The 11,759-nt window shown below is 34.3% G+C and overlaps 2 protein-coding genes across 7 annotated transcripts; both read right to left on the bottom strand.

Annotated features, from left to right (window-relative positions):
- Positions 1-1,377: 1,377 nt before the first annotated feature.
- Positions 1,378-2,013, bottom strand: LOC113732669 (uncharacterized). The gene has a single exon (XM_027258591.2). The coding sequence runs from the start codon at positions 2,011-2,013 to the stop codon at positions 1,378-1,380; it is 636 nt and encodes a 211-aa protein (XP_027114392.2).
- Positions 2,014-5,468: 3,455 nt separating this feature from the next.
- Positions 5,469-8,602, bottom strand: LOC113732670 (replication protein A 70 kDa DNA-binding subunit D-like). 6 transcript variants are annotated; one of them, XM_072080706.1, is made up of 9 exons: positions 8,224-8,602; positions 8,070-8,120; positions 7,438-7,523; positions 6,903-7,156; positions 6,569-6,647; positions 6,359-6,482; positions 6,122-6,282; positions 5,905-6,025; positions 5,469-5,815 (listed from the first exon to the last, which is right to left on the bottom strand). In XM_072080706.1, the coding sequence occupies exons 4-9, from the start codon at positions 6,943-6,945 to the stop codon at positions 5,750-5,752; spliced, it is 594 nt and encodes a 197-aa protein (XP_071936807.1). In that variant the 5' UTR covers positions 6,946-7,156; positions 7,438-7,523; positions 8,070-8,120; positions 8,224-8,602; the 3' UTR covers positions 5,469-5,749. The 6 variants fall into 6 exon arrangements, with proteins under 6 accessions (XP_071936807.1, XP_071936805.1, XP_071936806.1 ...); XM_072080704.1 differs by having other exon boundaries at positions 7,438-7,532; XM_072080705.1 differs by having other exon boundaries at positions 6,903-7,523.
- Positions 8,603-11,759: the final 3,157 nt, after the last annotated feature.

Here is an 11,759-nt window from a genome sequence, read left to right on the forward strand (position 1 = left end):
GTTAATGAGTCTAAAATTGAAGCTTAAAAACTAAAATAATAATACGTATATGGTCAAAAGTGTCCTAACTGAAATTTACTAACCACTACTATTTAAGTAACAGCATCACACAAAAATTACTATGAAGCTATACCCAGAGTGTATTATTATGTTTGACATGTGCAATTGTCTAATTACGCATCTTCTGGATTTAGCTCATTTCCAATGGATTCTCTCTTTATTTTTCGTAGTGCATATCTGAATGCATGACACGTGTCTTCATTTATTAATAAAAATTAGAATTAGCTCTCCCCCTCTTCCCTTCTTTTGTTTTGGACACTTTACCACTTAAAACATGAAATTCATCCAATTTTAGTCCTTAAATTTTGATCATTCTTTTTTTTTTCCCTGGAGGGGGTGGAACTAATTAAGAATTTTGGACACTTTACCACTTCAAACATGAAATTCATCCAATTTTAGTCCTTAAATTTCGATCATTCCTTTTTTTTTTTCCTGGAGGGGATGGAATTAATTAAGAAGTCTAGAGGAAAGAGGGGAATTTGAAACCAAGACCTTTAAATTCAGATACCTCAATCTTAATTATTACACCAAGACCTCCTTGGCTTTTGAGCATACTTGCTTACTATTTTGATAGTTTTGACAATTTTGTAGAATAAACTTGAAGTGTCAAAAATCAAAGTTCAAGAATTAAAGTAGAATGAACTTCACACTGTAGGAGTTAATGAGTCTAAAATTGAAGCTTAAAAACTAAAATAATAATACGTATATGGTCAAAAGTGTCCTAACTGAAATTTACTAACCACTACTATTTAAGTAACAGCATCACACAAAAATTACTATGAAGCTATACCCAGAGTGTATTATTATGTTTGACATGTGCAATTGTCTAATTACGCATCTTCTGGATTTAGCTCATTTCCAATGGATTCTCTCTTTATTTTTCGTAGTGCATATCTGAATGCATGACACGTGTCTTCATTTATTAATAAAAATTAGAATTAGTTAAATTTAAAATGGTCATATCTCTTTCTAATAATTAAAAACACATCATCATTCACCTAGACAGTATTGTAGAAAATGGAGAGAGAATTCATTGGAGAGGAGCCAAACTCCGCATCTTCTATGCCTCATTATAGTAAGGTTTAAAACATGGTCTGAGAAAAAAAAAATACGAAAATTAATGGATGAACAAAAGGAAATGGCTTAGTCCATTGTACACTCAGATGCTACAAGAATACACAAAATTTCTTCGTATTTGCACAACCTCAGAAACATTTATATCAAAGTTGTACAATAATGTGCAAGACATAAAATTGTCAATTATAAACAATCAAGAATAATATTTGATCAATTGAATCACAATTTCAAACCTTTTAACTACTCTTTTCTCCAAGCATACAATAACAAGGAAAATCCTCCAGCACTCCCACTTGACCTTGTAGATGAACACGAACTTCTTCCACAATCACTACTCTCCTCAGCCCATTGCAACACACTAGAGCACGACGGAGACGGTGGCAAAGACACCGATGACATGCCCGATTGCCCGGCGGCCGCCACCACAGAGGACAAGCTTTTCCTCATTAATTTTTTCTCAGCTCCAACCATTTCAGGCCAAATTCCACCATCACCAATTTGGAAAATGAATACACCATGGGCACTCCCATTTTTGTGAATGTCACACTTATTTATCCAATTAAACACATCCCAATAAAACTCTACTTCCACTCCACCAACAGTAATTTTCTCATTCCCCCTAAATTTCCAAGCTAGCCTTTTGACCACTAGCCTTGTTTCTCCGTCGACTTTTACTTTGAGCACTCCACCGCCACAATCTATTCCAATTTCGTGTTTGGAACCCATAACTTGAGCCTGGGTCACATAACTCCTGCGCCCAAACACATGCTCTCGCCGAGACAACAGAGTTGACTCGTCCGAGTACCGGACTCTGGAAAAGACCGACTCGGCCCGCCGAGTCAACTCGTCGAACCGGTCACCGAGAAAGAACTCCATTCTTGAATTGCAAGCAATTGCAAAGTAGAAACCTGACTCGGGCTCAGCTGAGTTCTGCTGAGTGAACTTGGCCCGAGTAAAGTCCCAGTACAACTTCAGTTTCTTATAATGGCTGTTGGTCAAGTGTATGGATTTAGATCCGGGCCGGGCCCTGAAGAACGGGAAGGATGATGGGTACAGAGGAATGGTTATGGAGAAAAAACCTGGTGCATGGATGGTTAGGGTATGGGAGAAGAGGGTTTTTGACCAGGTGAGCGTGAGATGGGTTGGTGAGTTGCACAAGTGAGTTTGATAAATGCATGTAATGAGGTTTTGAGGCATTTGTGTTGGTGACGAGCTGTTTGAGTTGGATTCTGGGCTGCTGAAACATGCAGGGATCATTGTTTTTCTTTGCTTTTTGATAGATGGATGGTAGAAGAAAACGTTATATCCCCCTCACAAAACCTTTCCAATAGCACATAGAACAACACACACTGGAGGTGAAAAAGAGAGAGAGAGAGATAAAGGGAGAGGAGAGAAAAAGTTCAGAGGCTTATGAATGTGATCTTATGGTGTTTAACAAGAAGAGAGCAGGGCACTCAAGTTTTCTGCTGCTTTTTAGCTGTAAGGAGAAGTATAAGGACTCGGAAGGGTGGACACTTTGAACGTTGAATGATGACAAGAAAAAAAGCACCTATAAAGATGCGTATTTATATAATTAGGGCTATATTTTTTTTTGAGCCCCCCACTTTTTATGTTGCAAGGACAAGTCCTATTTTTCACACATTACACCTTATTAATGTCTTTTATTAATGTCAAACCATTGATCAGGCGCAAATGTCTTGTATTATCATGCAGATCTCTAGCACGGCCACTTAATTATTGATCAGACACAATAAAATTGTCCACCATTTTATTTCAATACATAGTGAAAAAGGGAAAAGTGTAGACAATAAGACTCAGCTAATAATAGTTAGATATAATGCGATGTTACACAAGGAATTATGTATTTCTAAAGTATCCCATCAACTCCATATGTGGCTATATGCACTTATGCATTTATTATACAAAATTTTCAACGGTTAATTGGGATTGGAAAACTTAAATTAAAACTTGGGGTTCAAAATTGAGATTTGGTATAAATATATTGTTTAAAAGTGATAATACTCCCCATATATAACCATGCTGGCTATCTTGATTTCTATCACAATAATCATCTGTTCTTGCATATTGTAAGATGGTCTTGAGCGCACACAGATAATGCATATATATAACGTCTGAGTTGGTTTCACAAAAGAGCTTGATTAGCGGCTTTGACAGAGAGGAAGAAATGATTTTTCGGTCATGCAATATTTATATACGGGGGTGAGCTGGGATGCACTAGCTTAATTGGTCTAGCCAGGAGGGATGATTGAGAAATGGATAAAAGTCACAGGAGCAGGTGATCTGGATTACCTTTGCCCCTTTGTAAAAGGGATTCGATGGTCCTTTCTGCTTTAAACAAGAAAAATTTCCACTGTGCCATCTCAATCGGTTTTGAGATGGGGCCTTGGTAGAAGAGAGATTGATCAACTTTCGAAATCTTGATTTGTAGGGGTATTATTCTGCTTCCTTGTATTCTATCAGTAGAAGGATTTGAAATTGAAAATACATGGTTAGTGATTCAATAATTAGGGGTAATTGGTGATAGACTGTTATAGTCAAAACTCTCAGAATTTAAGTCACATAGAGGGATGTGTAAAAAATTAGTAGAATATAAAAGCATTTTATCATGAATCTAATCCCATCAAATTTTTGCTTCTTGATTAAAAGATCTAAGTGCAGATTTTGGGGCAGTGACCAATCTTATGTTTTATTTGTTAATTGAAATAAACAAGCAAGCCATTGTATGTAGACGCAACATTCTAGTCCACTTTCTTCCTAGAATTCAATAGTCGAGTCTTTCTTGATTTTTCATTCTTTGTCCTTCACTGAGATGATTTGCATAAGCATACCATTGATTTTTGTCGGATTAGCTGATTTTTCAGTGTTTCTGATTTTGAAACCGCGGTATTGGTAAAAGTCGTCTCTGAGCTACAAATCTTGGTGTCAAACAAATGAAAAGTATTAGAGATTAGAATTGTCAAGGGTTAAATCTAAGCTTTATTGCTAATTGAAAATTTCATATACCATTCCTATGGATTTGAACGTAGACCTCATTTTCAGGTAATTCTAGTACAAATGATTTTGTTTTGTTTATTTAACCTAAAAATTTATATGTTTTATAGATGTAATATTATTTCTCTTCTATTTAATGCTATCTTTATTTCATTTGACTCTATTTTCCCTGCTTTCGTTTTCTTAATGGCCTTTAAAAACCATGAATTCTTTTAATCAATTAAACTAGATCCATTGGCATGCGAAATTCTTTATTAAGATTGTCCACTTGAAATATGGAAAGATTAATGGCACAATTGAAGTTTTTTATAGTAAGATGGTAAATTAAGTGTGTCCATATCTGGGGGAGTGATGGGTTGGATGGTTCAAGAAGAGCGAATGTAAATGAGAAGTTTCGAGTTTGAACTCTCCTACTAAAAAAATGTGTCCATATTTATATTTTTCTTCTTTTATTCAATTGGAAAAACAACTTTGTCGTTATGAAATGGTACTAACTAGGGTTGAAAAGGAATCAAATCGAATCGAACTTTTCATAATTTGAGTTCAATTCAAAATTTTGTGCTCAAAATCTAAATTTGAGTTCGATTTGATTTAACATTCGATGAGTTCAAACTCAATTTGAGAGCTCAAAAATTTATTTAATTCTTCAATTTTTAATATTAAATTATCACTAATACATATATAATATCTATCTAATAAATAATAAATATATAATTTAAATAAAATATTATTATTCTAATTGAATCAAGTTTTAATGAGTCAAATATCTACAAGTTCGAAATCAATTTAATACTATAAATGAATTCCAATTCCTATTGGAATTTGAGCTCAAGTTCATTGTAAATTGAACTCAAATCGAGCCCTTAACTAATTGAGACCAAATTATTCATTGAACGTTCAGTTTGTGTACAGCCCTAGTACTAACTAAGCGACATCGAAGCTAACAGAAAAAATAGAATATGAATTTATTATGGAGAGATGCAAACTTAATATGAATTTATGATGTAGAGATGCAAACTTTTTTTCCCATAAGCATGAAACATTTGTTGGGAAAAAATTTGCATAGAAATTTATGTCATTTACAGTTATCCCATGTTCCGTAAGCAAAATCATTTGTACAGAAAGGCCATTTCACGTTAGATGGAGGGATATTCCTTAGGGGATTGTGAAATCTTTGGCCCAACTCTCAAACTCCCCTCTTTCTCCCTTCTTCCTTACTAGGAGGGGTTCACCGCGCAAGTGCGCGGTGGGAAAATTTGAAAATGTATATGCCCAGGTAGATTCTATTAACGGAGATAATCGAGAAAGGCAAGAAAGCGGAATGAAATCAGACAATAATACATAGAGCATATAAATTGCTATAATGTAGTTGCAATAACTCATAACAGATGGATGGGGGAATAATAAAAAAAGTTCAAAGTCTAGCAGCCATCTGGCTAGAAATAGCTTAAAAATTAAAGGCAAGCGAAGAAAAGCTTAGTTGTTGATGTTAAGGCCATTGAAGTTGATGTGATTGATGTTCATGGGTTCATCCATAGCGTATGAAGTAATTATTTCATAGGCTGCACATTTGATGCCGGCGAATCTGGAAGAGGAAGGTTTAACGTAGAACAGTTTTGTCCTTTTTTTGCAGAGTACGCATGAGGTATGAAGCTAGATCAATTTTCTGGGTCAAGAAAACGAAGGGAAGAAATTAGTGTAAAGAAAACATAAAGGGAAGAAAACACTCGTGACTGGATAGGGATGAATAGGCACCTGTTCGTATAAATAATGGAGTTCAGCAGTTGAGTAGTTAATTAAATTTTCAGCTTCAGTTCCCATAGCAGTAGCAGCCAATGATCCGCTTGAATCAGCAATGAAAATGGTAATACAAGCTCTGTAAGGGAGAAAATGGTATAACAGTTATGAAAAAGTATGGATTTCATGAATTCATTGAGTAAAGTGATTGTATGCACTGAAGAGCTTTAAAAACCTTGGTAAGAGTTCAATGTTAGCCTGACAGTATTCGCATTGAACTATCGATGTGCCTGCAAAGCTGTTTGGTTGATGACATTGGGGGCATGCCATATAGAATAATTTTTGGGGCCTAAAGGAAATTTCAATGATTCCTCTAATCCATGCAGTAGTGGTTCTCTGTAAAATAATAATAATAAGGATAGAAGGGAGGTAAACATGATTTATAGAATATAAATAGCAACAAGACAGTGACCTGTTGAAGTGCAGCACTAATACGAAGAATTCTATTATTGGCAACATGAGGGAGAAGAACTCGCGGATCAGTGTAACTTCCATTATCAATTAGCTTGTCTATTGCAAGTGCATGACTATGGTACCTGATATATATAAAATGGGAGAAACGGTCTTTAAGTGGCTCAATGTAAATGGGAAAGCGGTGTATCATATATTTAATAGTTCTGACCAGAAATCAAGATGCATTGCTTGTTGCAAAAATGGAGCCACCGTAATGGCTGAACAATAAGAAGTTGAGAAGCTCAGGTCTGGTATTGAAATAAAAAAAGTGTTAAAACCAACAGCTTTCTAAGAAACATATGCATTTAACGTTCTTGAAGAAAAAGAGAGTAGTATATAGCTACAATTGTTTGTTGTCACCCTGACTCTTGTCGCAATAATGATGGGAAAATGGTGCCCAGGAGCTCTAATGATGGGACCATCCAGTTCTTCGAATTCTTTCCAAAGGGTTAGAATCATTGGTTTCATACTGGGAAGAAAAAGAGAGTATAAAGTCTAAGAACCTTTTCTGGAATCAAAAGCAACAGCCGTCGCCGGCAACAGCATCAGTGCATACAATCATCAGGTTAGAATCATTAGTGCTTTTTTAAGACGGCAATGCATCACGGCGACAGCATTAGCATCCGCCCATCTTTCCTTTTCTTTGCAGCATTAGCATCACGGCGACGGCGCAAAAGCTCGGCCTTTTCTTGCTCTGGCATTTCGGCATAGCGTTTACGACGCCTTGAATTCCTATCCATGTTCTTAGACTGGAAGGCTGAAGAAGATAAACTAAGCCCAACAACCAAAGGAAAAATGACACAGCAACACCCAGAGTGCAGAACAGGCAAGAGAAGAAATGGAATAGATACAATCACACAGCAACAAACACAGAGGCATGCAACAGAGGCACAGAGTAGAGGACAAAACATTTTTTTTGTAGCAAGAAATTCGAGCACAGGAGGACAATAATAAAAATATGTAGAGTAGAATGAAAGAGCACAAGGAAGAACGAATATGCTTAAAGGAAGGAACAGGAGATTAGAATAGTTTAAAAACCTGAACTGGCTCAAACAAGCACTGACTGGAAGCACACGTCTCCAAAGCCAAAAGGGCACCAGGTGAAACAGAACTGGCGCAACACACTGCCACAGCTTCCAGAAAAACAACGAAAGGTTTAGCACGCACACAACAGCAGAAGCAACAATGAATAACATGGAGAAAGAAAATAAGAGCAAAGAAAATAGACAAAAAAAAAAGCACAAACAAGCATTACAGCGAACAAACAGAGTGCAAAAAGGAGAAGGATGAAAGAAAATGAGCAGCGAACAAGGCAAGGTTGAGAGGATGTAAGCGACCAACAAACAAACGAAGAGAGCTAAAAGCCGAGGGAAAATGATAAAAAAATGGCTGCAACGAAAACAAACGCGAACATGCACAGCATCGACGAAGGCAACAACACAAACCCGCATTTAAAAAAACCAGAGGAAGGAAAAGTAAGGAGCTAGAGCTGTGGTTGTGGAAGACAACAATGCAACAGTAACCAGCTACAAGCAAAGGAAAAAGACCGGGAACATGCAGAGGAAATTTAAAACATAGAGAAAATGCAGAAAATCTCTGGAAACAAAAGGAACATCACCATACACAGCATCAGTGCAGCATAAAAAAGCAAAAGGAAAAAGACTAAGAACCTGCAGCTGCGTTTATGGAAGACGGCAATGCAACAATAACCAACTCCAGAGCTAACAACCAGGAAACAAAAAGAATGTAAGACAAACAGAGCTAAAAGAGTACAACACAAAATTTTAAAAAGCAAAAGCAACGGTGAAGACAGAATACACTCACCATAAGCACAGCAAACAAGCGATAGCAAAAAGCAGCGAACAGAAGACAGAGCAATCAAAAGCAAGCTAAATGGAACCCAAAAAGAAAGATATCCAGCAGAAACCGACCGAATTACCCAACGGTTACGAGGTTTCCTAGCATGGCCGTACAGGGATTAAATGCCTCGTTCGTAAAAGCCGAAGCAAGTTGAAGATTGGAAATTTGGCGGTAGAGGCCATTTGACACAGATGGGCACACCCGCAGAGATTATTACCAACAAATACAGAAGTAAAAAAACAGGTAAAAAAAACAAACTCTCAAGGAGCAAAACGTAATTTCACCTCTGACCAAGAGGCTGTTCTGCCGCTAATGACTAATGATGACTATGACTAATGACTAATGACATCAGTTCATTTGTTTTGGGGAAAAATATATATATATATAAAAACCATGCAAAAACTACCTGTCTTAAAGAAGAAGAAGACCACCTGGTACGGGAAGCTGACATCATAACCAGCGGCCAATCCCTACAACGCACATGGGCGGACGACCATCCAACGTGGCAGGGGGCGGTTCCCTCTTTATCTATATGGTTAATAAAGTGGAAAATCTCATTAGCTTCACAAACACAAGGTTGGAAAACTCTAAACCAAAACGTTTATTCGAGGAAATCCCCATCTCTAACAAGCTTATTATTTCGTACGTCTCCTTGAAAATACAAACTTTCCAATCTAAAGAAAAATAAACTCTTCAAAGTTGTGTGAATTGGACTTGAAACTACCAACTTGTTGAAAGCAATTATAGATGCTTTTCTGCAAGAAAGTTTACAAAGGTAGAAAGTTGTCTGTAGGGAACAAGCACTCCGTAAACCTCAAGCAAAGACACTGAAATTGTATATTCCATCACACGTTCCTAAAGTTTTGCCCATTCATTTCTGGCGTACAATTACCAGGAAAATGGGATGAGCAGCAAAGGTGCCTCGTATGAAGAGAGAATGTTTGGTTTGGTGGAAACAAGCTGTAACTTTGTCAAAAAAAAAAAAAAAATGTGGAGGGTTTTTATTTTTAATTTTATTCATTTTTTTAATATAAGTGAAAAGACTCGAATTCGAGATCTTGTATTCACACTCCCTCTTTTCAAACCACCCATTCCACCACTCTCTTGAAGGGTTTTTAATTTTTTATTAGTATGACAACAAATAAATTAATTGTTGCTATAAAACATTATTTCAGATAATTCTAAACATATTTTTAACCGTTTTTTTATTTTACATATAAATTTATCAACAAAATCACTATAATGATTTTTTTGGGTTTAAAATCCCCCCCCCCCCAAATAACTATTCAAGCGTAGCTATATATATCACTGAGACTACAATTGAAGACCTTCGATTGTCTATCTTAAATATTATTTTTTTTAAAAAAAAATCATTCAAATCCCTTACATTTTATTAAATAATTTTTTTTTCTTCTTTCACTTTTAAAATGTCAAATTTACATCCCTCATAAATTTAAGTCAACATATATATACAAGTTGACATTTGACCAAAAAAAAATAAATTTAAGTCAATAAAATTTGGTCTCAACCTAAATTTTTAACCACTTTTCACCGTGAAATCCATCATGTAACTCACACATGATCAATTTAATGAGTAGATACCATTTGTACTTAAACAAATGACCCAATTCATATTCATGCTTTATTCTCAGCTTCATTCTTAAAAAGTGAAATTAGCTATATTCATTTTTCCTAAAAAAAAAAAAAGATCTTAGCTGATCTATATTCATTTTTACCCCTAAACAAGTGGAATTTGACCTTTTTGTACCTAAAAATGATCACATATGAGTCACATGGTGATTTTTAGACTAAAAAGTGATTGAAAAACTAGGTTGGGATCAAAATTTATTGACATGAATTTATAATGGAGATAAAATTAATATTTTAAAAGTGAAAAACGAAAAAATTCATTTAGCGAAATGTAAAGGACATTTTGAATGATTTTTTATTTTTAATTTTTTCTTCAACTAAAAACGTATCATTTTTTTCATCCTTTTGTAAATCCTTTTTTCCATCTACTGGATCAAATCTTATGTTGCTAGAGGTGGATATTTAAAATGACAATACTAGTATTAATATTCTAATTAAACTCTCTTGTTCGCCATGCTTAGACAAAGAATGGATTTTATGGGTTTGTTTGGATAGTGTATTATTTGAAATATTATTTGGAATAATTACTGTAGCACTTTTTGTGATGTGATGTATGTGAGATAAAAAGTAGTTGGGAATATAAAAAGATAGTTGGGAATATAAAAGTAGTGGATATTTTTTTCCTTTTTCCTTCTTATTCATTTCATTTTATATTTCATCAAAAAATCTGAAAAACTATCAATGTTGTTCTTAATCTCTATCTTGATCAAACATCAAACTAATAACTTTTTTTTGATAACTTCTAATATCATCCAAATTTTTATCTCTTTTTTTTTTATACCAAAATCAAGAATAAATCAATAAAAAAAATGCCCCAAAATCACTACCAAATTGTGGTAGTTCTACCATTGAACTACTCCAAAAACTTTTTAAAAAATCAAGATAACGCTTTCTTTTCTATCTTAAAAAGAATCTATATTCCCAATAAATCACTATGAAAAGTAACCTATTATAGTGATAGATTTATTGTAATAGTTGATTATTCAACAACAAACAATGACATGAAAAATTTGACACTCATTCCTTTTGTAATTGTGCAAATTACATTACAACTGTTTAGCAGAATAAATTAAATATTATAAGATAAGGGCATTTTAGGGTATTCATTAAATTTTTTAACCTATTTTAAGATTTGGTTACTGAAAATGTCAAATCAAGAGAGTTAAATGTAGTTTTTAAAAATTTTAAGGGAGCTAAGTGAAATAGTTAAAAACTTTAAGGGAGGTTTTTGAAATTATCCCAAAAGAAAAATACAAACTACTAAAGATCAACCTAGAAGAAGTAAAAAAAAAAAGAGTCTATCCTTGTCAGATAAGGAAAGTGAAATAGTTAAAAACTTCAAGGGAGGTTTTTGAAATTATCCCAAAAGAAAATAAATAAAAACTACTAAAGATCAACCTAGAAGAAGTCAAAAAAAAAAGTCTATCCTTGTCAGACGAGGAAAATTAACTATACAAGATTAGACTTTACCGGACCAGCCATAAGCAATTAGTGACCAATCCATCTGTTTCAATTTATTTGTCATGTTTCGAAAATTTAATTTTTTAAAAAATAATAATTTGATTGTGGTATTTATTTATTTATTTTTGGTCTTGCCTCTCATAAATTTAAAATTTTAATGACAACATGCATATGATTAAAAGAATGAACTATATTAAAAGAAAAGACTAAAAAGAGTTTTAACTTTTTTAATATAAAAAATATTTTAAAAACATTCGACAATTAAAAAAAAACATAATATTACTTTCAATGCAACCAACGGCGTAAAATTTTACACTGATTTAATCTTGAGTAAATCCAACACGAGTGGCATGTGCGCATTTTTATTTTTATTTTTTTGTTTCGAAGGT

This window comes from Coffea arabica, chromosome 2e (genome assembly GCF_036785885.1).
Source record: "Coffea arabica cultivar ET-39 chromosome 2e, Coffea Arabica ET-39 HiFi, whole genome shotgun sequence".
NCBI classification, from domain to species: Eukaryota; Viridiplantae; Streptophyta; class Magnoliopsida; order Gentianales; family Rubiaceae; genus Coffea; species Coffea arabica.